At 39.1% G+C, this 26652-nt stretch overlaps 1 protein-coding gene across 1 annotated transcript in view; it reads left to right on the forward strand.

The window, feature by feature from the left end:
• Nucleotides 1-26652, forward strand: part of UNC80 (unc-80 homolog, NALCN channel complex subunit) — a gene marked incomplete at its 5' end in the record, with an annotated part of 181259 nt that overhangs the window by 38451 nt on the left and 116156 nt on the right. The window contains 12 exons of the mRNA XM_081341722.1: nt 6103-6319; nt 7598-7717; nt 8211-8479; nt 13164-13577; nt 15076-15207; nt 15639-15786; nt 16109-16257; nt 16739-16908; nt 18413-18514; nt 19078-19286; nt 19664-19770; nt 24199-24295. Coding sequence (XP_081197848.1) covers nt 6103-6319; nt 7598-7717; nt 8211-8479; nt 13164-13577; nt 15076-15207; nt 15639-15786; nt 16109-16257; nt 16739-16908; nt 18413-18514; nt 19078-19286; nt 19664-19770; nt 24199-24295 — 2134 coding nt within the window. The remainder of the gene's footprint in view (nt 1-6102; nt 6320-7597; nt 7718-8210; nt 8480-13163; nt 13578-15075; nt 15208-15638; nt 15787-16108; nt 16258-16738; nt 16909-18412; nt 18515-19077; nt 19287-19663; nt 19771-24198; nt 24296-26652) is intronic.

The following is a 26652-nucleotide window of genomic DNA, read 5'->3' on the forward strand; positions in this document are numbered from 1 at the left end:
TTTGTATCTGTAAGTAAGCCCACCATTCCAATTTTATCCCTTGTTGTTCTAATTTCTGTCTGGATTTCAATTCTCCCACATCATTCACAATATCTTTGTACGTAGTGCTGATTTACAAATTAAACCAATATGGGTAAACTATTACCTCTAGGGTGGACAACCAGACTGGTACTTTAATGTAATTTTGTTTTCTAATTTTATTCCAAATTTTGAATAGCGCTTGTCTAATCCGAAGGTTTTGAAAATGTTGATATAGCCCTTGTTTCTCATTCCATAGGAATGCGTGCCAGCCTAATTGCAAATCATGGCCTTCTAAAATTAATAATCTTTTATTCTTTAAAATTATCCATTCTCTAATCCAAGTTAGCGCCGCTGCATAGTAATGTGTTTCCCAGTCCGGTAGTCCAAAACCCTCATTTTCTTTAGCATCCTGCAAGTGTTTTATTTTAATCCTCAGTTTTTTCCCTTGCCATATAAAATTTAGTGTCAGTTTGTTCAGGTTCCCAAAAATTTTTTGATCTAGTTGTATAGGAATATTTTGGAAGAGGAAGAGGATTTTAGGTAGTACATTCATTTTTTACGACAGCAATTCTCCCTAACAATGAAAGACTCAAGTTTCCCCATCTTTCCAGGTCTTCTTTTATTTGTTTCACTATTTTATCGTAATTGTCTTCTATGATTGAAGTGCATCTGGCCGTAATAGTAATTCCTAGATATTTTATCTTCTTAACTATTTGTATATCCATAATCCTAGCCAAATTTTCTTTCTGTTTATTCGTCATATTTTTAACAATCATTTTAGTTTTATCATTTATTTTCAGCCCAGCGGCTTCTCCATATTTATCTAGTTCTTCCAACAGTTTCGGTCCCAATTGTTGTGGATCCTCCATAATAAAGACCAAATCATCTGTGAATGCTTGAGTCTTCGGAGAAGGGCCGGATATAAATGGGATTAAAATAAAATAAATAAAAATAAATAAAGGGCATCCTTGTCGTGTTCCTTTTTGTATTTGAAATTTCCTGGTTACTTCCCCATTTATTATTATTTTAGCTTCCTGATTAGAATATATTGCCCTAATTATGTTTATAAATTTTTCACCCATATACATATACCTAAGTTGTTTGATTAATAATAATAATAATAATAATAATAATAATAATAATAATAATAATAATAATAATAATAATAAAGTTGGAAGGGACCTTAGATCATCTAGTCCAACCCCCTGCTCAGGCAGGAAACCGTATACCATTTCGGACAAATGGCTGTCCAGTCTCTTCTTAACATTATCAAAAGCCTTCTGAGCATCTAAGAATAATAATGCCATTTGTTGTCCACTATGTATTTCATAGTATTCTAGTGTATCCAATATATCCTAGTGTTGTGTTTAGTTTGTCTTTTGGCTAGAAATCCATTCTGATCCACGTGTATAAAATAATTTAAAAACCTTTTTAATCGCTCAGCTATAATTGTTGTAAATATCTTATAATCAGAGTTAAGTAAAGATATTGGTCTATAGTTTTGGATTGATGTATGGTCCGTGTTGTCTTTTGGGATCAGAACAATATTCGCCTCTGACCATGACCTTGGGGTTTTTGCTTCATCCAGGACCGCATTAAACACATCCAATAAAGGTTGTCCTAAGATGTTTTGTTGTTCCTTATAGATTTCTGTCGGAAGGCCGTCAGGACCCAATGCTTTATTATTATTTTTGTTTATTAATGGCCGTAATCACCTCTGTCATCCTAATTTCTTCATTCAACATATTTTTAATTTCATCTGTAACTTTTGGTAGTGTTGCTTTTTTGAAACATTCCTCTGCTTTCTCCTCATTTTCCTGGTTATCTTCCTTGTATAATTTCTCATAGAATTCCTGGTCTATGATTTTTTTCTCCTCTTCTTGATTGTGTATTCTCCCTTTGTCATCTCGTAATTTACTAATCCAACTTTTCTCCTTTTGTTTTTTCAATTTGTTTTTGTTTTTTTTAGAAAATTTTATTAGATGTACATTTAAAAACAAAAGTGGACATGATTCAACTTCCCTAGCTAGGTAAAGGTAAAGGTTCCCCCGCACATGCGTGCTAGTCATTTCCGACTCTAGGGGCCAGTGCTCATCTCCGTTTCAAAGCCGAAGAGCCAGCGTTTGTCCATGTGGCCGGTCATGTGGCTGGCATGACTAGACGCCAAAGGTGCACGGAACGCTGTTACCTTCCCACCATAGTGGTCTCTATTTTTCTACTTGCATTTTTACGTGCTTTCGAACTGCTAGGTTGGCAGAAGTTGGGACGAGTAACAGGCGCTCACTCTGTTATGCGGCACTCGGGATTCGACCCGCCAAACTGCCGACCTTCTGATCGACAAGCTCAGTGTCCTAACCCACTGAGCCACCGCGTTCCCTAGCTACAACACTACTATTAGTATTACCTTATGTTACAGAAAGAAATAACAAAAACTTAAAATACATTCTATGACAGGACAGAGTATAACAAACTGTACATATAACATCTGTAAATTTTTTAGTAAACTGTTTTTCAGTCATCAGCGTTATATTTACATATCTTTCAGTTGTGTCCTGATATAGGTGCTGATAAGAAATCCTTACATTATCAACCAATCAAACAATAGTCATCTCAGTGATCCTCCTTATCTCTAACCAATTGTACAAATTTTACCAAATTTCATAATACTCCGTTTCAGTCCTTTTTTTGATCTCTAGGGTTAACCAGTCCATTTCGGCGCAAGATAAAATTTTATCTATTATTTCTTCTTCAGTGGGTGTTTCCTTTCTTTTCCATTTTTGGGCATATGCCAATCTTGCGGCAGTTAAAATATGCACTAATAAGTAGAAAGATGCTTTGCTGAGTTTATCGTTAATAATTCCTAATAAGAAGGTTTCTGGTTTTAAATCAATTTTTTGTAGTAATATTTCTTCCAACCAATTTTTTATCCGCTGCCAAAAATTTTGCGCTTTTGAACATTCCCACCACATATGATAGTAAGTCCCTGGAAGCCTTCTGCATTTCCAGCACGTTGGTGAGATTTTTTAAATCTATTTTTGCTAACCTTGTAGGGGGAAGGTGCCATCTATAAAACATCTTGTACAGATTCTCTTTATAGCAGGTGGCTAGCATTAACCTCCTATTTCTATCCCATAGTGATTGCCAATTATCTAGGTCAATACAATAACCAAAATTTTTACTCCAGGTTAACATTATTTCTTTTAACTGTTCTTCTAACAAATCCTGTTCTAATAAATATTGATATATCTTTTTTATCATTTGATCTTCTGTTCCTAGAAGAATTTTATCTAATTGTGTATGCACTAATTTTAACTAGTCAAGTAGAGAAGCAACCTAGAACAATTAACAATTAACCAGTGGAACAACCTGCCTCCAGAGGTGGTGAATGCTCCAACACTGGAAGTTTTTAAGAAGAGACTGGACAGCCATTTGTCTGAAATGGTCCCCTCCAACAACAACTACTTCTTCTTCTTCTTCTTCTTCTTCTTCTTCTTCTTATTATTATTATTATTATTATTATTATTATTATTATTATCATCATCATCATCATCATCATCATCATCATCATCATCATCATCATCCCTGGTTCTTTTTTGTCTTTTCTGTATCGTGACTGTATTTGTAAGTATGCCCACCATTCCAACTCTATACCATCTTCTGATAATCTTTTTCTTGTTTTCAGATCTCCATTTTCATCTAAGAGATCTTTATATGTAATTACACTTCCTAAATTTATGAATTTGGGGTGCATGAAAATCACTAATATGGATAGCCAATTGGGGATTTCTATATAATTAAAATTTTTAATTTTTATCCACACATCTAATAGTGCCCATCTAATATGATGATTCTGAAAGTACTGATGAGCCTTATATTTTCCATCCCACATTATAGCATGCCACCCAATTTGCATGTCATGACCTTCTAATGCTAGTAGTCTTCTGTTCCTTAAGTGTATCCAATCCTTTATCCATACCGCTACTGCTGCTTGATAATATTTTTCCCAATTCAGGAGGTCGAGCCCTCCTTGTTTTTTCAGTTTGTGGGCAAGCCATCGACCAGGTTTGTTTGCATTTTCGAAGAAATTCTGTTTTGTAGGTCTTATCCGTTGTGCTGATTTTTCTTTTTCTAAGATGTTGAGTTTATGTTTAATTAAGTCCATTTGTTGTTTTACATTCTTTTTTGTGGTTCTTGTTGGAGTATTGTTTCTAATCTTTTGTATTCCCCTTGTAACATTTTCTGTTGTTGTTTTTTCTCCTTATTCTTTTTCACCATATATGCTATAGCTACTCCTCTCATAATTGCCTTAGCTGTGTCCCAATGATTTTGGACAGAGGTGTCTTCATTTTTATTTTCTTTGAAAAAGAAGTCCAATTCCCTCTCCATCTTTAGTATGAAGTCATCTTCTTTTAATATTGATCTTTGTATAGTCCATCTAGATGTTTTTTTGGACCCTTTCCAGCTAAATTTCACAGGGTTGTGGTCTGCCCAGGTGCTTGTCTCTGTACACACATCTTCAACTTCAGAGTTAATTTCCCTTGACATCTACATCATGTCGATACTAGACCACGAGCTGTGTCGATTTGAGCAGTATGTGTACTGTCTTGCCTCACGATTCCTTTCTCTCCATATGTCCTGAATGTTTAGGTCTTTGGCCAATTTAAAAAAGGATCTTGGTAATGTTCTTCTTTTCCTTTTCCTGGTCTTGTTACCCTTGTAATCCAAATTATTATGAATAATAGCATTGAAGTCTCCTAGCACAGAGATCTTGTTGTGATCTATATCACGTATCTTATTATGTAACATTTTAAAAAACTGTTCTTGGTTTCCATTCAGGGCATATATTTCTACTATCACTACTTTCCTATGGTTTATTTCTACCTCTACTATCAATATTCTACCTTTTCTATCTTCATAGATTTGTTTAGCTACCAGTTTCTCATTCACATATAATACCACCCCCTCTTTTTTTGTTGATCTAATGATACAAATATATTTCCTAATTTTGGCTGGTCTAACAGGTGTTTTTGTTGTTCTTTTATATGAACTTCCTGAATTGCTATTATATCTAATTTTTGACAAATAAGTTTATTAAAGATTTTCCGTTTTTTCATTGGCGAGTTTAAACCATTAATATTCAGTGACAAAATCCTGCATTCTTCTCCCTTTATTTTACTTATATCTGGGTCTTGTGCTTCTCGTTGTGTGGATCTCTTTTGTTTCTTTATCTCTGCCTTCATATTTCTCTGTAGTCTCTCCAGATTTATTTCCTCTATCCTTTGTTCCTAGTATCTTCCCTTCTATAGCCATCTGTCTTGCATCCCTTTCTCTTATGTCCCCTCCATCTTGGTCTTCTACATCTTCATTGTTAAAATGTAGCTTATAAAAATCTTCTGCCTTGTCTATCTATACCTTCTATGAATCTTCTATATTTTACGGTCTTATTGGCACTTGCTCCATCTTATATATTAAGTACATATTCCACTGTAATGCCATGGTCACTTCTGTATTTTATGACACCATTTGCATCCCAAACCCACCCTCCATCAGTCTAAAACCCAACCATGTCTAATGAGCTAAAGTTCACTTGTAATATTATTATTAATGCAACACACACCCTTTCATAGTTCTGTTACTTTAAATCAGGATTGGGCAAATCATGGATCAGAATTACCTGCAGCCCCATATGCCCTGATTACCAATGTATCCAGCCCTTTTGAAGTAGAAAAAACATGAAAACAGGATAGGCTTTTTTGTAATGACAAGTATCCACTTTCCAGAGAAACTCTGTATTGTTATGGGCTAGGAGGTAATTTAGTACTTTGGGAGCTTCAGCCTTCTGGGGGAAAAAGTTCTCTTTTGGTTGCCTAAATGTTCCCTGCCCCTACTCTAGTTGGATAAAACAGTTTAGGCCCAAAGAAAAAGCAAATGAATTCCAGGTTAGTTTCAAGAATCTGAGCCTCAGAGAAGAGATTTGTTGTTTGTTTATTACATTTATATGCCACCCATCTCACTGTTAAAGCAACTCTGAATTCTTGTTTCATGAGTCCTGCATAGATTTCTTCTACATTTTTCCTGCAGTTCAAGAGCCGCAAGGAGGATCGTGAGCGCAAGGGCTCTATTCCTTTCCACCACACAGGAAAGAAAAGGCAGCGGCGGATGGGAATGCCCTTTCTTCTCCATGAAGACCATTTGGATGTATCACCTACTCGAAGCACATTTTCTTTTGGCAGCTTCTCTGGGATTGGTGAAGACAGGCGTGGCATTGAGAGAGGAGGGTGGCAAACCACTATTCTAGGTGAATGAGAGACTATTACTGAGGACAAATAACTTTTCTGATAACCAGAGTTTTCTACTGATTGTGGACATCAGTTACTTATAATCATGAAGTGTGCACAATGATGTCCATCTCCTGATAACAACATGAACAACAACAATGAATTCTTCTTTCCTATTTTACGGTTTGTGTTATTTGCACTGTTCACACATCCTCCAATCTCCTCTGGTGAATTAAGGGATCACCAGACCAGATTGGAGGAGAAATGAGGAATAAAGTCATGAAGGAGGTAGAAGATTGAGGGAGAATCCATATACAACATTTAATGTAATAACGTATCAATTTAATCCTACAGAAATCCTATTTGTTATATGTTATTACTTATGCACATTTTTCTTTTAATCTTACATATATGTTTTTTGCTTAGTCTGGATAATTATTCAATAATTATTTTCTGCCCACTGGAAGCAGGTTGCTTCCAGCTCATTGATCCATTCTAATCAAATTCCTAAAGCTCTTAACTCACTTAATGATCACTCTGCATTACAACTTCAGATACTCATTTTCTTGGTCTCTTCACCTCACATGAAAGGAGAGGGGCATTTTCATTTCTTTATAGTACTTTCTCACTCATTTGTACCTGTGGTAGTAAGAAATGCAATGGCTGTGCTCCTCACTGCAGTTTTGCTGTCACTTCCAAGGCCTCTCTGATCTGGAGATGCCTGGTCATTTCCAGCTTTTGAAGCTGCTCACTCCAGAACTTTTAAGAGTCATCCATGAAAAGAAAATAAGGGATATAATTTTTCATCAAAACAAAATCAAACACTATGAGCCATGAAACTGATGCATAAGAATAAAAAAAAATAGCTGGTGTTTGAGCAAGAATATAAAGCCAAATAACCCTCCCTACACTTCACCCCTACTCACTGGTTGGCAATGGACTGAACAAAGGAAAAATCCCATATTATTTATAACTGGCCCCTGTTGAACCCAGTTCAGAGTAAACAAGTTTGCCAACTTTGTTTAACCCATCACTTTAACCAATTGACTGTGCCTCATTCAAAGTCTCTTTAATCAGTGGACATTATAATGATCTGAAATTTCTATTGTGACAGTCCACAAAGGTACAGTCCCTATGAATCCTAATCCTATTTTTTTAATATTATGCAGTTTGCAAATGATTCCTGGGTAAATGATAGAATAGCAAGATGGGTGACAACAACATAATAAAATTAAAATTAAAATTAAAATAATGCTGCACCACTAACAGCACAACACATGTCTTTTTTCCTATTCCAGGTAGATTTACTAGGCGGGGCAGCTCCGATACACCTACCGAGATGGAAAGTCTGAGTGCTCGGCATTCTCATTCCCACCATACTTTGGTTACTGACCTGCCAGACCACTCCAACAGCCATGGTGAGGTGATATTCAAGAGCACTGAGCAAGTGATATTCCAGCACAGAGTACTTGAAGAAATCCATATGACAACTAGTTAGAATTAGAATATGGGTACATTAATTCACCTTTCTCCTATGAGAAATTGCAAACCTTTGAGTTACCCAGGAGTTTTTCAGGGCTTCTGCTTATATCACTCCCAGCTACATGTGTGTCTTCTTATTAAATCAGAAGAGGGCAGTATTGTAATAATTACTGTAGATAAAGATGATATATTGTTTGAACTCTTAACAGCTGATATTTTCCCAAATGTTGCCGATCTTACAAGAGTTCCAGAATAGACCAATAGATTTCTCTTTCCTCTATTTAGTTCAGCTTCTAGTCATTATACACTTAATTAATTGTAAATAATCGTAATGTTCCAGAGCTGAATATTGTACTTAAATGAATCAGCTTACACCTTCATATCAAGTGCTCTGTCCAATGAACTAATATCTGTAATGCTCTCTTGCAGTACGTTCCCAAATTTCCACCATCACAGTGGCCACCTTCAATACCACGCTGGCCTCTTTCAATGTGGGCTATGCTGACTTCTTCAGTGAGCACATGCGCAAGCTCTGCAACCAGGTGCCCATACCGGAAATGCCCCATGAGCCCCTGGCATGTGCCAATCTCCCTCGAAGTCTGACAGATTCTTGTATCAACTATAGTTGCCTGGAAGATACAGATCACATAGATGGGACCAGCAACTTTGTCCACAAGAATGGCATGCTGGATCTTTCGGTAATGATCAAGAAAAAGGAATATTCCTTTCTGTGCTAGCTATTGTATGATGGAAATCAAAATCCCTTAAATATGCAGTCTTGTTCCATTTCAGCCCTGCATAAAGGTCATTCCACCCATTAATAGTAAAGTAAAATATACAACCAATTCTTGGTGAAAAGAATTTAATACAGCATTATTAATAATTAATAATTTAATACAGCATACCAGGTTCCTATAGGAAGTTCTGGTTAAAATGGAAATATTATATGGAAAACATGATCTTCTTTAGTGTAAGTCACATATTTTATTTTATCCTGTGTTATGCCCTAAAATTTTTGTTACTCAGATTGTATTTATAGGATGGAGTAGGTTAAAAATGCAAATTAAGAAGTTCATTTTCCTATTTCTCAGTGACTAGAAGTATACGGTTTAGTGCCACTGACTGACCAGCAGGCTTAAATCTTGGGTTGTTTTCAAACTCCATAAAGTGCTCAAATAAAATTGCTGTCTTAGGGGGAGGGGCTAATTTCTAAATTTCCATAAATTAAGAGCCTTTAATTACAGTGGAGGAATACATTTCAGTGAGAGAGACTTTCTGTTAATTTATTGGTATCTTTTAGGTACCAGCTACACAATGCTAAGAAGATAGCATTGATCTTTTTCAGGATGTTGAAAGAGAAGGAGAGGGAAGATACTTAGGATAGACATGAATATCTGTCAAACCCAGAGGATGTTAAATATGCCAACATACTGTGTGTTCAGAGATAGACCTTTTAGCAACCTTTTGGAAATATTTTCCTTCAGAAGGCAGAGAAAAACATGAGTTTGACTTAATTGTAGCCTATTAGATAAAGGCTATAGGTAGAAATACAATAGTAGGTAGAAATACAACAGTAGGAACATTTGGACAATTATGGAATGCTAGCATTCTTGATTTTAAGAGCACTAATTTGTCAGTTATCAAAACAATGATAATGTTCTGTTCCCCCCTCTGGAGTACAAACAAACAGACAAGTAGGCACAACTAGCAAGAGTTAATTCTACAGGCTGTAGTTAATTGCCTTCAGATAAGGCCTTGGCAGCAAAATAGGCTGTTACCTCAAGCATCTGCTGGAATGAGATAATGTCCAAACAAACAGTTCAGAAGCAGATGTACAGAAGCGTTGCCAAGAATTCAGACCAGGGTTTCAAACAAGAAGCAGAGTTCTGAAGATGTGACCAGAAGTTGTTTAAACTATTGTTTGTCACAAAGTTCTGAGAGCAGCCACACCCCCTTTTGTACCTAGTGGGGTGTGGCTCAATGACTCAGCTAATCCCTGGTCCTCCTACTCTTCCTACACTGCTGTAAACGCTTGGCCCTGCGTCTTTCTCGGGGGTCTAGCCATGAGTCATCTTCGCTAGACTGTATCTGCTGCAGCTGCTTGAGCTCCGTCCTAGCCTGGCTCCCAGCCTGGCTACTCCCAGGCTGCTCCTGTCAGCCTTCAGATGGAGACAGAGGCCTTGCCAGAAAGGAGGGCCCTGGAGAAGGAGGCCTTGCCAGAGGGGAGGGTCCCGGAGAGGGAGGCCTTGCCAGTTCCTCCCCATCATCCTCAGAGTCCTCTTCCTCGGGTAGGACAGGCTCAGGGGTTGGGGCCACAACAGAAAACTAGATTCCTGCAGCAGAACAAAATAATGGGAAAAGAAGTCAAAGACTAGTGGAATTTCCCAAAAAAGTACAGTAACAAACAATTCCAGATGGGGAAAAAATAGAAGGCAGCAGAAGAAACCAACCAGTTACACAATTTACATATATATATATATGTAAATTACTAACAGTCAGCCATACCCTTCTGAGATTCGAACCTGGGCTGATTGCACATTAGGCAGTTAGCCACAGGATCTCTCTCGCTTTGTTAGCTTTCTGCAAGGGGAGATATGTGTCAAATACTTACCGTAACTATTTAGATTACCTTGCTAGGCCCCAAACATGGGGCAAATCTTTATTTCCTGTTTCAGCCTATCTTGAAGGCCATCGAACAGGCAGTAGTCACACTGGACAGCTCATATATATTTATGTAAATTACTAACAAAGAATTAAGGGAGACTGAAATGCATTTCAAACTTATTAGTTTTCATCAGTCAGCCATACCCTTCTGAGATTCGAACCTGGGCTGATTGCACATTAGGCAGTTGTATTTACCTCTTGAGCCACAGGATCTCTCTCGCTTTGTTAGCTTTCTGCAAGGGGAGATATGTGTCAAATACTTAACTATTTAGATTACCTTGCTAGGCCCCAAACATGGGGCAAATCTTTATTTCCTGTTTCAGCCTATCTTGAAGGCCATCGAACAGGCAGTAGTCTAAATAGTCTAAAATACATACAAACACACACACACACATGTGTGTGTGTGTAAAATAAATCAAGGCTAATGAATTATGCTGAGAAAAAAATATTTTCCATGTAAGTTCACAATAAAAGAAGAACAAAAAGAAGAACAAAAAGTAAAAACTAACAAAGAGAAAGTAGAACAATTCAAACCTATTTGGCATCAGTCTTCTTTCAGAACAGGATATGCATCCCATCAGATCATTATGAAGAGCTTGTTCAAACAGCAGAATTTCAGTTCAAGATTGATGGAGAAACCTAATCAGGGAATGGAAGCTTGTATGTGTTCAAATTTTATAAAGGTTTATATGGAGGTTGAAGGAACTGCTATTAGAGCTGTGCAGTGCTTTGGACCCAGCCTCCAGAAGGTACACCAGAGTGGATGAGAATACAAAAGTGGCATCTACAGTTATGTGCTGCACCCTTTCCTGGCATGGCACCAATTGCAATTTTATGGAGATCCCAAGTAAAACAGCTGCTTTGAAATGTTGCTGACATGTGCTACATCGGTACTTCCATGTATTCTGAAGCACCTTTTGCAGACTGGATCCAAAGTCCTGGATCCAAAGTCCTAATGGATATATTCAGCCTTGACTAAAGAAAACCATGTGGGAATATTTAGATTTAGATGAGGGAATAGAAGGGGAACTCATCAAATTTGCAGACACAAGCTGGCAGGAATTGCCAAAACCGCAGAAGATAGGCTCAAGATTCAGATGGATCTCAACAGACTTGAACACTTGAAGCACATGTTTTACACTTAGCCAAGAAAAACCAAATGTACAAGGGCAGATTAGGTGAAACTTGGCTCGACAGCAGTAACTGCAAGAGACATCTTGGAGTCCTAGTACACAAACACATATGAGTCAACAGTGTGCTGCAGCTGCCAAAAAAGCCAATGCAATCCTAGGCTCTGTTAACAGAGCTATAGAATCAAGATCACATGCAGTGTTAGTTCCATTTTATAATGCCTTGGTAAGACCATACTTGGAATACTGCATTTTGGTCACCATGATATAAAAAAGATGTTGAGACAGTGGAAAGAGTGTAGAAAAGAGCAACAAAGATGATTGGGGTTCTGGAGGCTAAAACATAAGAAAAAATGATTGCAGGAATTGGGTTTCTCTAGTCTAGTAAAAAGAAGGAATAGGGGTGACAAATATTCCAATATTTGAAGGCTGCCACAAAGAAGAGCAGGCTAACCTATTTTCCAAAGCACCAGAAAGCAGGACAAGAAGGAATGGATGGAAACTAGCTAAGGAGAGAAGCAACCTAGAACTAAGGAGAAACTTCCTGACAGTTAGAACACTCATCCAATGGAACAGTTTGCCTTCAGAAGTTGTGGGTGCTTCATCATTGGAGGCTTTTAAGAAGAAATTGGACAATCAATTATCTGAAATGGTATAGGATCTCCTGCTCAAGCACTGGCTTGGACTAGAAGAGCTCCAAGGTTCCTTCTAATGCTGATGTTCTGTGAATATGAGAAGAGTGTCCAAATATCTGAAAGGAGGTCTATTATTGCAGAATAATATTTCCAAACATAGAAAGGCAAATACTGTAAAAGTTTGACAAAGGTAATACAGGTAATACAGGTAATCCTCAACTTACAACACTTCACTTAGTGACTGTTTGAAGTTACAATGGCACTGAAAAAGCAACTTATGGTCATTTTTCACACTTATGACTGTTGCAGCATCCTCAATTTATGACGGATGCAATGTTCTGGGGTCATGTGGCCACTTTTGCAACCTTCTGACTAGGAAAGTCAGTTGGGAAGCCAGATTCACTTAATAACCATGATACTAATTTAACAGCTTCAGTGATTCACTTAACAAATATGGCAAGAAAAGTTATAAAATAGGGCAAAACTCACTTAACAAATTTCTCACTTAGCAACATAAATTTGGGGCTCAATTGTGATCATAAGTTGAGGACTACCTCTAGTACTGTAACTAAGGGAGCGGCAAGCTCCCTTGACTAGATGTGTGCAGATAGCCATCTTTCAGATTAGAGACTTGAAAATCTATGATTTTATGAAACATTGTTTTTGTTTTATATTCTTTCAGCAATAAACTGCTTTCTATCAAAGGCAGATTTGTTTTAGATCAGCTAAAAAAGCATTGCTACCAGAAAATTGACCTGGATCATGCTTAGGGTGGCTTATACAAATAATGCACACATATTTTTGTTCACTTGCTATTATGCTATAATTGAAGATGTCATCTTGTTGTAGGATATCATATTTGGACCATTTCTTTAGAAACCCGTAGTCAGGCTTTTTGCAAACAATATGGGAATATAGTGCTGCCTGCAGTATCTCATATTTCTTCCTTCAAGGTGGTTCTTAAAGCAGTTTACTTGGTCTTGAATCATGACATCAGCTCCCGAATCTGTGATGTGGCCCTCAACATTGTGGAATGTCTGCTTCAGCTTGGTGTGGTACCCTGTGTGGAGAAGATCAGAAGGAAAAGTGAGAACAAAGAGAATGAAACCAATGAAAAGAGACAAAGTGAAACTTCCTTTCAACTCAAGGGGGCTTTGACTACCTCAGCATCTGGATTTGGGACTGCTCCAATCACTGGAGCAGGAGATGGCAGTGGAGAAGGAGGAGGAGGAGGAGGAGGAGTTGGAAGTGCTGCTGGAGGAGGAGGAGGTGGTGGAGGAGATGGAGGAAGTGGTGGTGGTGGAGGAGGAGGAGGGGGAGAAGGTGGCGGAAGATCTTTTGAAACGAATGATAAAAAGGAAGACAAGGTATGTTGAAGCTTTTACAGGCTCATTATTTGCCAATCAATACTATATATGTTAATGCTGAAAAGCATTTTTACAGAAGCTTCCATATTGATGTGATATTCCATTGCCTAATTTAATTTCTGATATTGTGTTTTACAAACTGTTAAAATCCCAGGTTATGAAATAAGATTTGTTTTTATTTCTCAGTTTGCCCTCAGAGGTATTGTCATCAGATATTCACATGAATGTGTAAAGATTGAAACTCAATATGGGATAGAGGAGCACATGGAAGAGTTATCCAAGTCATTTCAGTGTATGTGGCATGCAGTGTAAGATCTTGATCTTATAGTTTAATTTCCCAAAGCAAAAATTAGAAGGATGTTCTTACACTCCTATCTTAATTTGAAGAATTTCTTCTAGTTAAATTTGTATGCCTTTTGCAATAACAGTATTTTATTAGTATTAGCATGAATAAAGTTGTAATACTTTACTGTGAGCTACAAATAACAAATGCAAGAATACTTGCATTTGGAGAACTGCATATTCTTTTGAGTTCTGCCAAATCAGCAAGCATGCATAATAAAAGATTCAGCAAGTTGCAACTGGCTGATCAATTGTCCTCAATGTGTAGTCCTCACAGGATCTACATTTAAATGGAGTGAAGCATGCAGGTTTCACTCATTGGCACCTGACTGGGAAAGATCTTGTGATGTGATGAACAAATGCCAACTTAATAAGTAACTGCTACAAAGAAGACAAATTCAGTGTTGGAATTCATTAGGAGCAGAACCAAAAATAAAGCCGATTATTTTATTGTACCCTTATAAAATCTAACATGCAGTCAGTCATATGTGGAATATTATATGCAGTTTAAAGTACTAGAATCCAGAGTAACCCAATTAACCTTAGGGTGAGAAAATCAAATTAGATCACATGAAACATGTGCATGTAGCACACTGTTACTCAATTCTCCAAGATGCCATAATGGTCAACAACATAGACAGCTTTAAGGGGGGGGGATAAGAAAACATGGATAAGACCACCAGTAACAAAAGTACTTCCAGGATCAAAGGCAGTTTACCTTTTAGAGCTGGCTTTTGTAGAAAATTGGTGTGCTTTCTGAGGTTACTATATTTATGTTCTCTTGGTGGTCTTCCCAAAGTCATCTGGATGACATTTGTGAGGATGCTGGATCTGGGATACATTTATACTATGTGTTCTTACTTCTTCCAAGATTGTAAACAATAAAGAGAATTGCTTCTCTCTGTGTTTCAAAGTCCTTTGATCAGACACAGGCAACCTATCCATCTAAATCTGATCTTTTTGTTTACAAGCATTAAAGCTGTCTCCTTTAAAGATACCTTAAATGTTATCATTTGTAGAAAAAACTTCTGTGTAAGATTTATTCTGTTAATAGATAAACTGGCATGCACCAGTTTGATATTATTTTTCTGATTCTGATCATAAACTGAACAGCTTTCTCTCTGGTCTTTCTGGTTTCTTCAAATGTGCTGCTAAGGATGAAAATACTCCAGTAAGCACTCATAGGCTGGCTCTGACAATGCTGATAAAAATTGTGAAGTCTCTGGGCTGTGCATATGGCTGTGGAGAAGGTCACCGAGGACTCTCTGGGGATCGTCTGAGACATCAGGTATAAAACTGCTTCTAAATTGTACTGTAGTGCACATGTATTAAATTTTAAATACTTGTATCTTATGTATTATCCCAAAACCTTTATTCCCCTAGAAACTTTGGGTCCAGTAAGTCACTGTATCAACAAAGATAGGAAGGCAATTGTTTAAATCAGGCATGTCAAACTGCCAGCCCATGGGCTGGATGCATCCCACCAAAACAGCGGCCACTCCATTGCCGTCAATGGGGACAAAGTCGTGATATGTCGCACAATGTTATGTGGCATCGTGAGTTTCACATGCCTAGTTTAAATCCTCTCTAATTATTTTATGAAGTTCGTTAGGTACTGTTTTTAACTATTTAGGAACTAACAGATTGAATTCAGTGTAGTCCTCTGTGATTATCACCAGCAGAACCTAAGTTTGGTATTCTTAAAACCTTTCTTAACAGGCTCAGAACTGCCTTACCAAATTATATAAACTGGATAAGATGCAGTTTCGTCAGACAATGAGAGATTATGTGAACAAAGATTCATTGAACAACGTGGTGGATTTTTTACATGCTTTGCTAGGATTTTGTATGGAACCAGTTACTGACAGTAAGTATAGATTGCCATCCTTAGCATTCAGCTTTCCTGCAGATGTGTGCCTGAACGTATTTATTTGTGTATGTGCAATGTGTGAATTTAACTTTTTGATTGTTTTAATTGAATGAGACATGGGCTCTTTGTCTTCACTCCTTTTTTATACTGCCAGGCTCATTTTGGAGTACTCCCCTGCCCCCGTGGTTTCCCAAAGTAACAAATCCCTCCTCTGGATGAAGAATGCTATTGCAGATCAAGAATTGCTGACAATTATATATCTTACTGTTTTTCTGAAATTTAACCATGCAGTTTAACTGTTTTACTTTGCATTTTGTAGACAAGGCTGGTTTTGGAAATAACTTCACCACTATGGACAACAAATCTACAGCCCAAAGTATTGAGGGCATTATTGTCAGTGCTATGTTCAAATCTCTGATCACCCGCTGTGCCTCTACTACGCATGAGCTCCATAGTCCTGAGAATCTGGTAAGGGCAACTTTCCTTTTCACTCAATTATGACATAGGTTTTTAAGTATTATCTTTTCTATTCTCAGTATAAATTGTTGAATTGTTCCATCTTCTTTCAAAAAGGGGTGGAAAGACAAAATATAAATTGTTTAAAATTATTTTTTTCAATTAATAAATGTTGGCAGGTAAATTTTGGAAAATGTTGGAAAATGTTCAGTAGAACACGAGAGAACCAAATTTCCTTTGAATTTGCACCTAGCCATTAATTTGACTTGAAAAAGTCATCATTGTGTTGGTCAAGATGGCAACTCTTTGGCCTTTCCTTTCAACATTTCAGGCAGTTTCTATTAAATTCATTACTGAAATTTATTTCATAGCAACAGAAGTCCTGAAACCTAGACCTAATTTCTTAAGAAAACAGAGAAAGAAAATGTTTGCATGTTGGAAGCCTAACAAACTGTTTCCCCCCCGGTAAAAAATGTCATCCTGCTGGCTTCAGGGTTTGTACTGTGACATCCGACAATTGGTACAGTTTATCAAGGAGGCTCATGGAAATGTTTTCAGAAGAGTAGCTCTGAGTGCCCTTTTGGACAGTGCAGAAAAGTTGATTCCAGGAAGAAAAACAGAAGAAAATACTGAACAGGAACCCAAACCACCAGGGAGTAAAAAGTATGTATCTGGACTGGAAAAGCCATTAAGATGCTTGAATGATATAGTAAGGTCAGCCATACCCAGACTTGTCAGCCTCGCTTTTGGGAAGAAGATAAATCATGCTAATAATATTTGCTCTCAAAATTCTCCCTTCCCCAAAGATGTCTTATGATATACATATACAGCAGATTGCAGTGAAGTATGCTTTAATTTCATTCAAATGCACAGGATTAAAGCACAGTTAAGAACTGCGTTCAGGTTATTCAGCTGAAAAATTGTTTTAAAAATATCATTCTTATACAACATAGGAGAATAAGATATTGGATTAAGTACAGTAGCTATCTCCGTTATGTATCTGTGAAGAGGGATGATCTGCTTCAAGTCAATATGGCATCTATTCAGATTATGGATCCATATTCTCCATCTTGGCTGTAATGCTGCTTCTAGCTTTGCATCACATCTTGCTGGCCTGACATTTGCAATGGGGGGAGGGGGAAGGGAGAGCTTGGAATGTGAGGGAAGGGTGGGGGTTGGGAATGAAGCTGTTCTAGCCCTGACACAAGGTCAGCCAAAAGAAATGTGGAGTTGGTGAACAGGCTGTTTCCAAAACAACCTGAGAATGTCTAATTGGACATTAATAACAAGGGTTGGCCTGGGAAAAAGGAGAACTTAACTGCATTGTTCTTGTACTAAGCAAACAGATTCTGCCTTGCAAAAATATGTAACCACTTTGTTCTTAGTAAAGTATACTCTTGGAAAATAATAATGTGCCAGGAGTCTTTCTTTGCTAATTAATTCAAGTGGGACAGATGACATTCTCATTTTTCCCCCAATTAAATATGGAAGAAGTATTTTTTCCTAACAACTGTTTCATACATAACTTTTTCTGATATACCCATTATTGTATGGAATTAGCCCCAATTGGGGCTAATTCTATTATCTATCTATCTATCTATCTATCTATCTATCTATCTATCTATCTATCTATCTATCTATCTATCTATCTTCATACAAGTGTGTGTGTGTGTGTGTGTGTGTGTTGTATTATATACAGCTGTCCCAAGGATATACTTTGGTAGACATTTTTAAGCCAAGGCACATTTACAGCAGCATGCCCTTTTTATCATATATCTGTCCATGTGAAGAGAAATTCCAATTTGATAGAACACACAATTTTTCTTGAAAAGAATCTTTTTGAAAATTTTTGTAACAGAATCCGATACATATTTACTCCCATATAATTACAGGCTAATTAAGATCTATTTAACTTAATGAGAAGCATTTCTAAATTTACATTAAATAGACACACTTACAAATTAGATAATCAATTTGGTATATTTTCATGCCCTTGACTACTGTTACCATTCATGATTGATATATGAAGAACTGATGGGAGATTGCAAGAAGAAAATTTACCTCATCTTTCTGTTTTAGAAATACTTTTAAAAATAATATTAGGAAGCTAAACAGGAATAAATACAATATGTTATTGTGCCTGTGACTAGTAGCTTTGTCTTTGTAGATCTGAAGTAGGAAGTGTTGTTATTGATAAAGGACATCTGTCTTCTGCTCCTGATGAATGTCGTAGCTATGTCTCAGGCCGTCCAATGCAAACTCCTGAGCAGTAAGTAAATTAATCAATACATTTTATTTTAATCAACAATCAGGTTACTTACAAACATAATTTAAAAAGAAAAAGCAATACTGTTCAGACTTGAATCAGCTGGTTTCCTTGTTTTCATTGTAGCAATGTAGAAATTAGCTATCATAGCTGAGAGAAAAAGGTTCACATAATTATGTGGAAGTTGTTTCTTAACAACTTCTGCTCTCTGCAGTGCTAGCAGTGTAGAATATTGCATTCTGCCTAGCCTTAGGCAAATCATATTCACCATCATAACACCTTCCTAATTTACTACATAAAGATTATTACTTTATTGGAAATATATACTTTTCTCCTAGTGCTTACTGTCCTACTTTACAAGAGTTACAAATCCAATTATCGATATTTTTCAGTATATCATTTTTATGATGATAGGTTTATTGCTTATTCCCTCTTCTAAAATTAGCTGAACAACTCCCAGTGTTCAGGGCACAGGGCAAGATTAGAAGAGAGAAAGATGCTGCCCTATTTTTTCTTTTCTTTTTTTAATTCTGCTAAGTTTTACCAGCCATGTCATTCCTTCACAGTGATGAACAAATGCAAGGAGCAGCCTTAGGCCGCAAGGATTTCTGGCGGAAAATGTTTAAATCTCAGAGTGCTGCTAGCGATACCAGCAGCCAGTCGGAGCCAGACACTTCTGAATGCACAACTGCACACTCAGGAATGACCACAGAGAGGCGCTCCCGCTCCCGCTCCAGACGGATCTCCCTGAGAAAGAAACTCAAACTCCCACTAGGTCATTCAATTATTGGTTTGTTAGATGTCGTGCCTTTTCTCCAGGAGCATGTGGGGATTTATCATCCTTTTTAATCCCACAATATCAGCCATGAAAGCGATGGACATTGGCCCAAAGTCATCCAGTCAGATTCAACAGCTGAGGGCAGACCTGAACAGGGGTCTCCACTGATTCTCTCCACACGGGAAGCTTTATACATGAAGATACTTTGCCATGCTATTCAGTGTCTTTGAATTTTTCCCCATCTTCCTTTATATGACTCCTAATATTTTGTTCAGGTTTTAGGAATTGAGTCCTTAGTAGCAGTAATGAGAGATGTACATTATTCAACTAGTAATGTCAGGAAAAAATTCACACCTACTCTTTCTGTATTACAGGGAATTGGCTGAAACGTTCATCAATTTCTGGTTTGGCAGATGGTGTAGAAGATCTTCTGGATATTAGCTCGGTGGATCGTCTCTCTTTCATCAGGCAGAGCTCCAGGGTAAATATGTAACCCTTTCACACTTTAAAAAAACAGCTATCTAACACTGAATGTGCACATTTATTTTTCTTTGTATCCTTACCTATGTCTTCAACATCTATATTTCTTTCTTCCTGGACTAAAATTGTCACTGCCTATTGTTTCTAAATTTGTGCATTTTTCCAAGTATTATCAGTTTTCCATCTTAAAGAAATGACTAGGACTATGCATGCTTTTACTTTCATTTCTTGCTGCAGTCTCCTTTTACATACACATACACACTCATCAATACAATAAAGAGAGCAGAATCATTTCCAAACTTGTGTCATATTCTCAGCAGATCTGCACAATACATTTCAACAAAGGGAAGAACGCTTATTTCTGAAGGGGGAAAAATAACTCAACCAACTAGCCAACTGCAGACTTTCATTTTTAACAGTGATGCCGAACCTTTTAGAGACCGAGTCCCCAAACTGCAACCCAAAACCCACTTATGCATCACCGGGTACTGGGTGGGCATGGCCCACTGAATAGGTGTGGCCACTGAGTGGGTGTGGCTATGGTATAATGGCAGCATGGGTGGGCATGGCCAGGGTGGGCATGGCCACCTTGATGCTGCTTCTGGGGAGGGATACCTGTGGAGGCCAGGCAGGTTGGGGGAGATCCAGGGGTTCTCTGGCGGGTGGGGCAATGGGCAGGAGGCTCATCCTGCAGAGTGAGGCGAGGTGAAGGAGGGGGCAGGGCAGGGGTGCTGTTGGAGTGGGGCAAGGCAAGGTGAGGCAGGGGCAGGGGCTGGTTGCAGACAAAGGGGGGGCTCCAGTGAGGAGGAGGAGGAGGAGGAGGTGGAAGAGCAAGCTTAGCAACCACAGTGGGGATCCCCCCAAAAAACAAATGTACTTTGTAGGTAACCTCAAAACACAACAGAAGAGACCAAAACCTGCTGCAACCACCCAGCAGATGGGAGGGGAATAAAAACCAAACAGCTTCCCACCCCAGCCAATCCTAAACAGAAATGCTCTCGGCAACAAAAGCCTCAGACAGGGGGAAGAGCACAGGCAGGCAGGCATCTTGCTCAGCTGATGGCTTGGGGGGGGGAAGGGGGCAGCTACACCCCCTCCCAAATGCTGCCCTCTCACGAAAGCAGGATGAAAACTCCAAAAAGTGACAAGGAAAAAAAGTTAAAACAGAAGAGTGTCTTGTGATGGTTTTCTTCCCCACTTCCTTCTAGCTGCAATTTAAATATGTAAAGACCACAAAAGAAAAAACTTGGCTTTCTCTTGTTTTAATTCAGAAGGCAGGAATGGGAGGATTGGGGGGGGGGGTTGTTTGTTTCAAAGGAAGGGAGGAATGCTGGCTGAGGAATTCTGGGAGTTGAAGTCCATAAGTCATAAAAGGGCCAAGTTTGAAGATCCCTGTTGTAAGCCAATGTTTGGAAATACCTCCATGAGAGCCAGGTTTTGCATACACATGTATGTTTGGGACTACATCACCCTGTTCCAGTCTGATCCCTCCTGAACATGGGTGCCCACTTAAAATTAGGGAGCTCCTAATTTTTCAGCTCTTCCAATGCACAGCTCCCCTCCTTCATCAAACCAACACCCAACAGGACAGGAATTGCCTGCAGACAGAAACCAATGAAAGTTGAATTGTTTTTTAAGGTGGATTAGTCAGGAAAAAGGTCCAAATATGCCCAGGTCGGTTGATCACCTCAACACATGTGGCGTTAAGCCAAACACCGCATCTGAGCAGCTGCTCCACCACTTCTTCCGCTTACTGAACCCGGGAAGCCCTCCCCTGGGCTTAAAAATCTCCCAAGCCAGCCTGACACACAGCTTTCCCAACTGGAGGATGGAGTTCCCATCATCCACAGCCAGCCATACCCTCGGCCGCTCACCAGCAACAGTGCTGGAAAATCAGTCCAAAGGGAGCCGGTCGGTTAGCTCAAAGCTTGCAGCTTTGGATGGAGAAAGTCCCTGCACAGCAGCGGAAGGACCAGTCCCCAACCAGGCCAACTGCAAGCCCTCTGGGGCTCCGGCACCAAAGCATAACCAGCCGGTCGATCCCCTGAGTCAGAGAAATTGTTGTCTGCATCACACTGAATCACAAGCCTGGGAAGAGGGTTGGCTGCGGGAGAGACAGACTGACTGACCAAGGTGAGCTCCTGCCCCCCTTCCATGGTCGCTGCTGCCCCTCCCTGCCTGAGCTCCACGTCAGCCCACTCACTGCCAGAGTTTGTCCAGTGTCTTGCTGAGCTTGGCATTGTGCAGATGTGGGTACTGGTCTTCCAGCTTCCTGCACGCTGCCTGCGCCCAGACCATGAAGGTATTCATGGGCCACTTGACATGCGGCTTGGCCTTCAGTGCCCTAAGGCCCAGCACCAGCATGGGCACCAGGCTCCAGTCATAGCCCTTCACCACCTGCAAGACGGCATCCCAGATGCAGGCAGGGAAGCGCTCGTCCCTGCTTGTCCCTGCCTGGCTTAATCAGAGCCTGCCCAGGCCACTGCCACTTCTGCCACCACCACTGCCTCCGCTGCCTCCACCACCATTGCCACGCATGAAGCTGGGCAGATAACTTCTCCCTGGACCCTTGATGAGGTAAAAGGGGCCAGATCCCAATCCCCACACCCAACCCTGCTCTCGCTGGCTGGCTGGCTCCTGGGCCCTGCCTGGCTTACTAGAGCCTGCCTGGGCCGCCTCCACCACTGCCTCTGCTGACATCACCCCAAGAGGCTGAGGCAAGGCACCTTAACCAGGTAGGCTGCCCCCCCCCCTGCGCCTTTCACCGCTGCCATTAATGCCCTAGCCTGCCAAGGCTGAGGCAAGGCAGTTTAAGCAGGTAGGCCAGCCCCGCCCTCTGCGCCTTTCACTGCCGCCACCATTGCTGCCCTTACCGCCCCTCCTCCTTCTCCTCCCCTGCGTGGCCGGCTGCTGAAACTTACCACTGTCGGCTCGTGCTCACTCGCTCACTCACTGTCTGCAGCAAATGCTGCTCCTGCCAAAAGTTGCTCCTTTTATAGCTTGTTGCCTATTCCCAGACTGTGCATGCGTGGAGAGGAGGAAGGAGAGCTGGGCCTAACAATGGCGCACCTGCCAACAGAGAAGTCTCTGCATGCCACCTGTGGCACATGTGACATAGGTTCGCCACCACGGCCTTAGGTTATTGAACATCAGAGACCATATTACTCAGTAGTGCCATGGTGGTGAACCTATGGCACATGTGCCAGAGGTGGTACACAAAGCCCTTTCTGTGGCCACGTGTGCCATCGCCCCAGTCCTAGGCCTTCAGCTGGGTTTTATAAAACCTTTTCGGTTTAGGCCTCCACCGCCGTTTGCAAAAAAAAAAAAAAGATTCAATCAATCAGTTTTAACTTCTCATGGGAAAAAAAAGTTCTCGCAAAGTTGGAATTGATTGATTGAACTTTTTAGTCCCAACCAGTCTGCCATAACCACTGCAGCCATGCCCACCCAATGGGCCACGCCCACCCAATTGGCCACACCCATCCAATGGGCCACACTCACCCAATGGGCCATGCCCACCTGGTACCGGATGACAAATAAGTGGGTTTTGGGTTGTAGTTTGGGCACTCAGTCTCTAAAAGATTCACCATCACTGCAGTAGTGTGATGTCCAGGGGGGAAAAAACACAAATATATGAAACTAACTGGACTTTAGAGTGCAGAGGTTTGACTCTTACTATAGGTTCTAGAGCTAAAAGAATTTGGTACAAGAACAAATAATTTTAAAACAAAATTTCTCATCAAAACCAAACTAAGCTGAAGAAAATAACAAATGTGGAGAAAGAGAAGGGCTGAAAAAAGGAGATGAGGGAGTGAAACTACTATATCTAAATATTTCTGCAGAAGACTTTAAACATGGCTAAACGGTTGGAATTGAGCTACACCTTCAGTTGCATTTCTCAAGCATTTTAATTTCCCATCATTATTCTCCACACTGCCAGCTGATTGGTAAAATGCGATGAACCTAAATATGAAAATATGGACTTTAAAGGTTTTATTGTTTTATTGGAGCTAAACTTTGCTTTACTAGAAGCTAAAACTTTCTTTCTGGATGAGTATTTTTCTAAACAAAGCAATAAAGTAATTCCAAAAAATAATGGCGCTCACAAAGTATTCCTACAGGCAGAGAAAATGAAGCCCCTGGAGAGCTTTCTTAGCCCTCTGCTTATCTCTCTCTTGAGTGACTAGTTTTCTTTAGAAGTCACAGGTAGAAGAATAGATATATTAAGCACTAAGGAGAGAAGAGGGAGGAAGGGAGGAAGGTTGTTTTGTTCCTGTTTCCTATTTATTCAACTGTGATTCCCTCAACATGGAGGTATGGGCTTTAAAATGTTACTAATAAAGGAGAGTATTTATTAAGGAGTCTATTTAAGATGCTATGTTTACATCAGCAATGAAAACAATGAAATGATGCTTCTTTTAACATTTAGGTGAAATTTACTAGTGCAGTGAAGCTATCAGAAGGTGGGCCTGGAAGTGGCATGGAAAATGGGCGTGAAGAAGAGGAGAATTTCTTCAAGCGTCTTGGTAAATGGCGCACCTGCCGAAGACATCCATCCAGGCTTCATCACACAGAAGAAAAAGATGGTTAGAAATCAGGGTTCTGTTTCTTCAGTCCTTTTTTAAACTTTTATCTTTTTCTTTATTCCTTCTTTTTTTAAAAAAATATTTTCTTTCTCTAATTCACCCTTTACCTTTAAAAACATATTTTCTGGACCTATTTTGTTTTCTATGGCTTTATATATTTTATAGCCACTACTTTTTTTTTCATTTCTTCTGATGTCATTTTTTTATTTTCATTCAGTTCTAGCCAAGAAGGAAAAGCATATATGGGCCAATGCATTTAGATATGGCAAAATTGACCTTTCAAGAAATCAAATTCATCATTTGGAAAATATGAAATTTGGAAACGGATATCTGGGTTCAAACATAGTATGCTAATATTTCACTCGGGTCCTTGATGTGAAACGTTGGATGTGCCCACCAGCTTTTATTCCCCGTTATCAATCATCTACATTTTCAGTAAAATTCAGCACTGATGAAATGGAAAACCCTGTACAAATGTGTTTTAATTATCTCTTTTCTTCTGTGTCTGCTTGTCTTGTGTCTTCATGCCATTTCTTATAGAGATGCTGTCCTTCGTTCTTAGCAAAATTAAAAATGATATTGAGAACAATTATATGACAATATGATTGATTACTTTATTATTTTTAAGGAAACAAGTTTTTGCCTCTAAACAAGGCTAGGTCTTAACTGCTTTCAAATATTTCAGATATGCAGATGTGAGCTTCTCGTTACCAAAGAAACAACCTCGCATCTTGTTATTTTCCTTCCTGTTTTTGCATTGAAAAAGGGACACAGCATCCCCTCGCAATGGATTTAGTTGCCTTTTTCACAAAACTTTACGTGACCCAACATTACATATTGCTTCATTAAACATGGAAGTGATGTTACTACCTCATTTAGCCATTGCTCTTTCATAAAATGCCTTTTTATATAAAGAGAATGATGTTTCAGATGAAGACATATGACATATGATTATTGGTATCTCTTACTATGGTAATACAAGTATTAATTTAAGTATGAATTTCAAGTAGAAATTTTTTTATTTCAACATTCAATTTTTAAAATTGCACAAAGTCTGTTTTTAAAATGGAATGGCTTATCCAATGGTGATGAAAATACCATTTTGTTTGGCTTTTGAGATCATTATGTGACAATAGGAGCTAATGAATAGTTTTAGTTCACAGCTCAGTAGCATGCAATATAAAGATCTTATTGAAGTACCAAGGAGTAATTTGTTTTAAAATAAAATGTAGAGGCAATACTGTATATATAATATGCAAATGTTCTTAGATTAGGTTCAGCGCAGCGTGGCAGAATATGAGTAACCTCAGGACTGCAGCCTTAATGATGGTAATGGAATTAATCTTACTCAATCTTACTCAAATGTTAGTTCATAAGTACAGTATTTATGTTACAGAAAACTGAAATAAACCAAGTAACCCCAGGAACAAGTTGCCACATCATTCATTGAGTGAGCAAGGGTAGAACTGATAGAAATGGAACTGAAATCAAATTGAAAAAAAAGAAAGGAAAGAGTGAAACTTTACGCTCTGAATCATTTTTTTGCTGAGTTAGGAGGAGTGAAAAAGTCATTTCCTGAATTACTGCCATTGTGGGTAATTGTTTGTCTTCTTCCTATTGAGTAAAAAAACTGTAGAGGGAGTATAAGCCTGACTGATTTCAGAGAGTCAGCTGATTGAGGAAATTAAGCTAGGGAGCAGGGCTGCAGGCTATGGCCAAAATTCAAGATGTTCACCACAAAAGTGCAATTGATGTTCTGCTTTTTTATGTGAGTTGCATGTACAAAACTGGTGGAGCTTCGATTGCAACATTATGGCTGCCATCTTGACTATTTTGAGCTTACCCTCCCTACTCCCTTATTAGGGAGTTTATTTAGAAGAGTTTGAGGTGGAGTCCCTAACAAATTTTCTGACAAATAAAGAATCAAGTTGAACTTGGCTAGCAGAAGACGAAGGAAGGAAGGAAGGAAGGAAGGAAGGAAGGAAGGAAGGAAGGAAGGAAGGAAGGAAGGAAGGAAGGAAGGAAGGAAGGAAGGAAGGAAAGGAAGGAAGGAAGGAAGGAAGGAAGGAAGGAAGGAAGGAAGGAAGGAAGGAAGGAAGGAAGGAAGGAAGGAAGGAAAGCATTTACTCTAAGCTAAGGTAGGCAGGTTTGGTGTCGTAAGTGGCCACACTAACTGAATGAATTGCTGATGATTTAGCCAAATCCAGTTCTGGAGAACTGATGAAGTGCTAGATGACTGAAGAAAAGTAAATGTTGTCCACATTTTCACAAAGGGGGAGGGGAATATCATAAAAAAA

Source organism: Vipera berus (genome assembly GCF_964194415.1).
Source record: "Vipera berus genome assembly, chromosome: 1".
Taxonomy (NCBI): Eukaryota; Metazoa; Chordata; class Lepidosauria; order Squamata; family Viperidae; genus Vipera; species Vipera berus.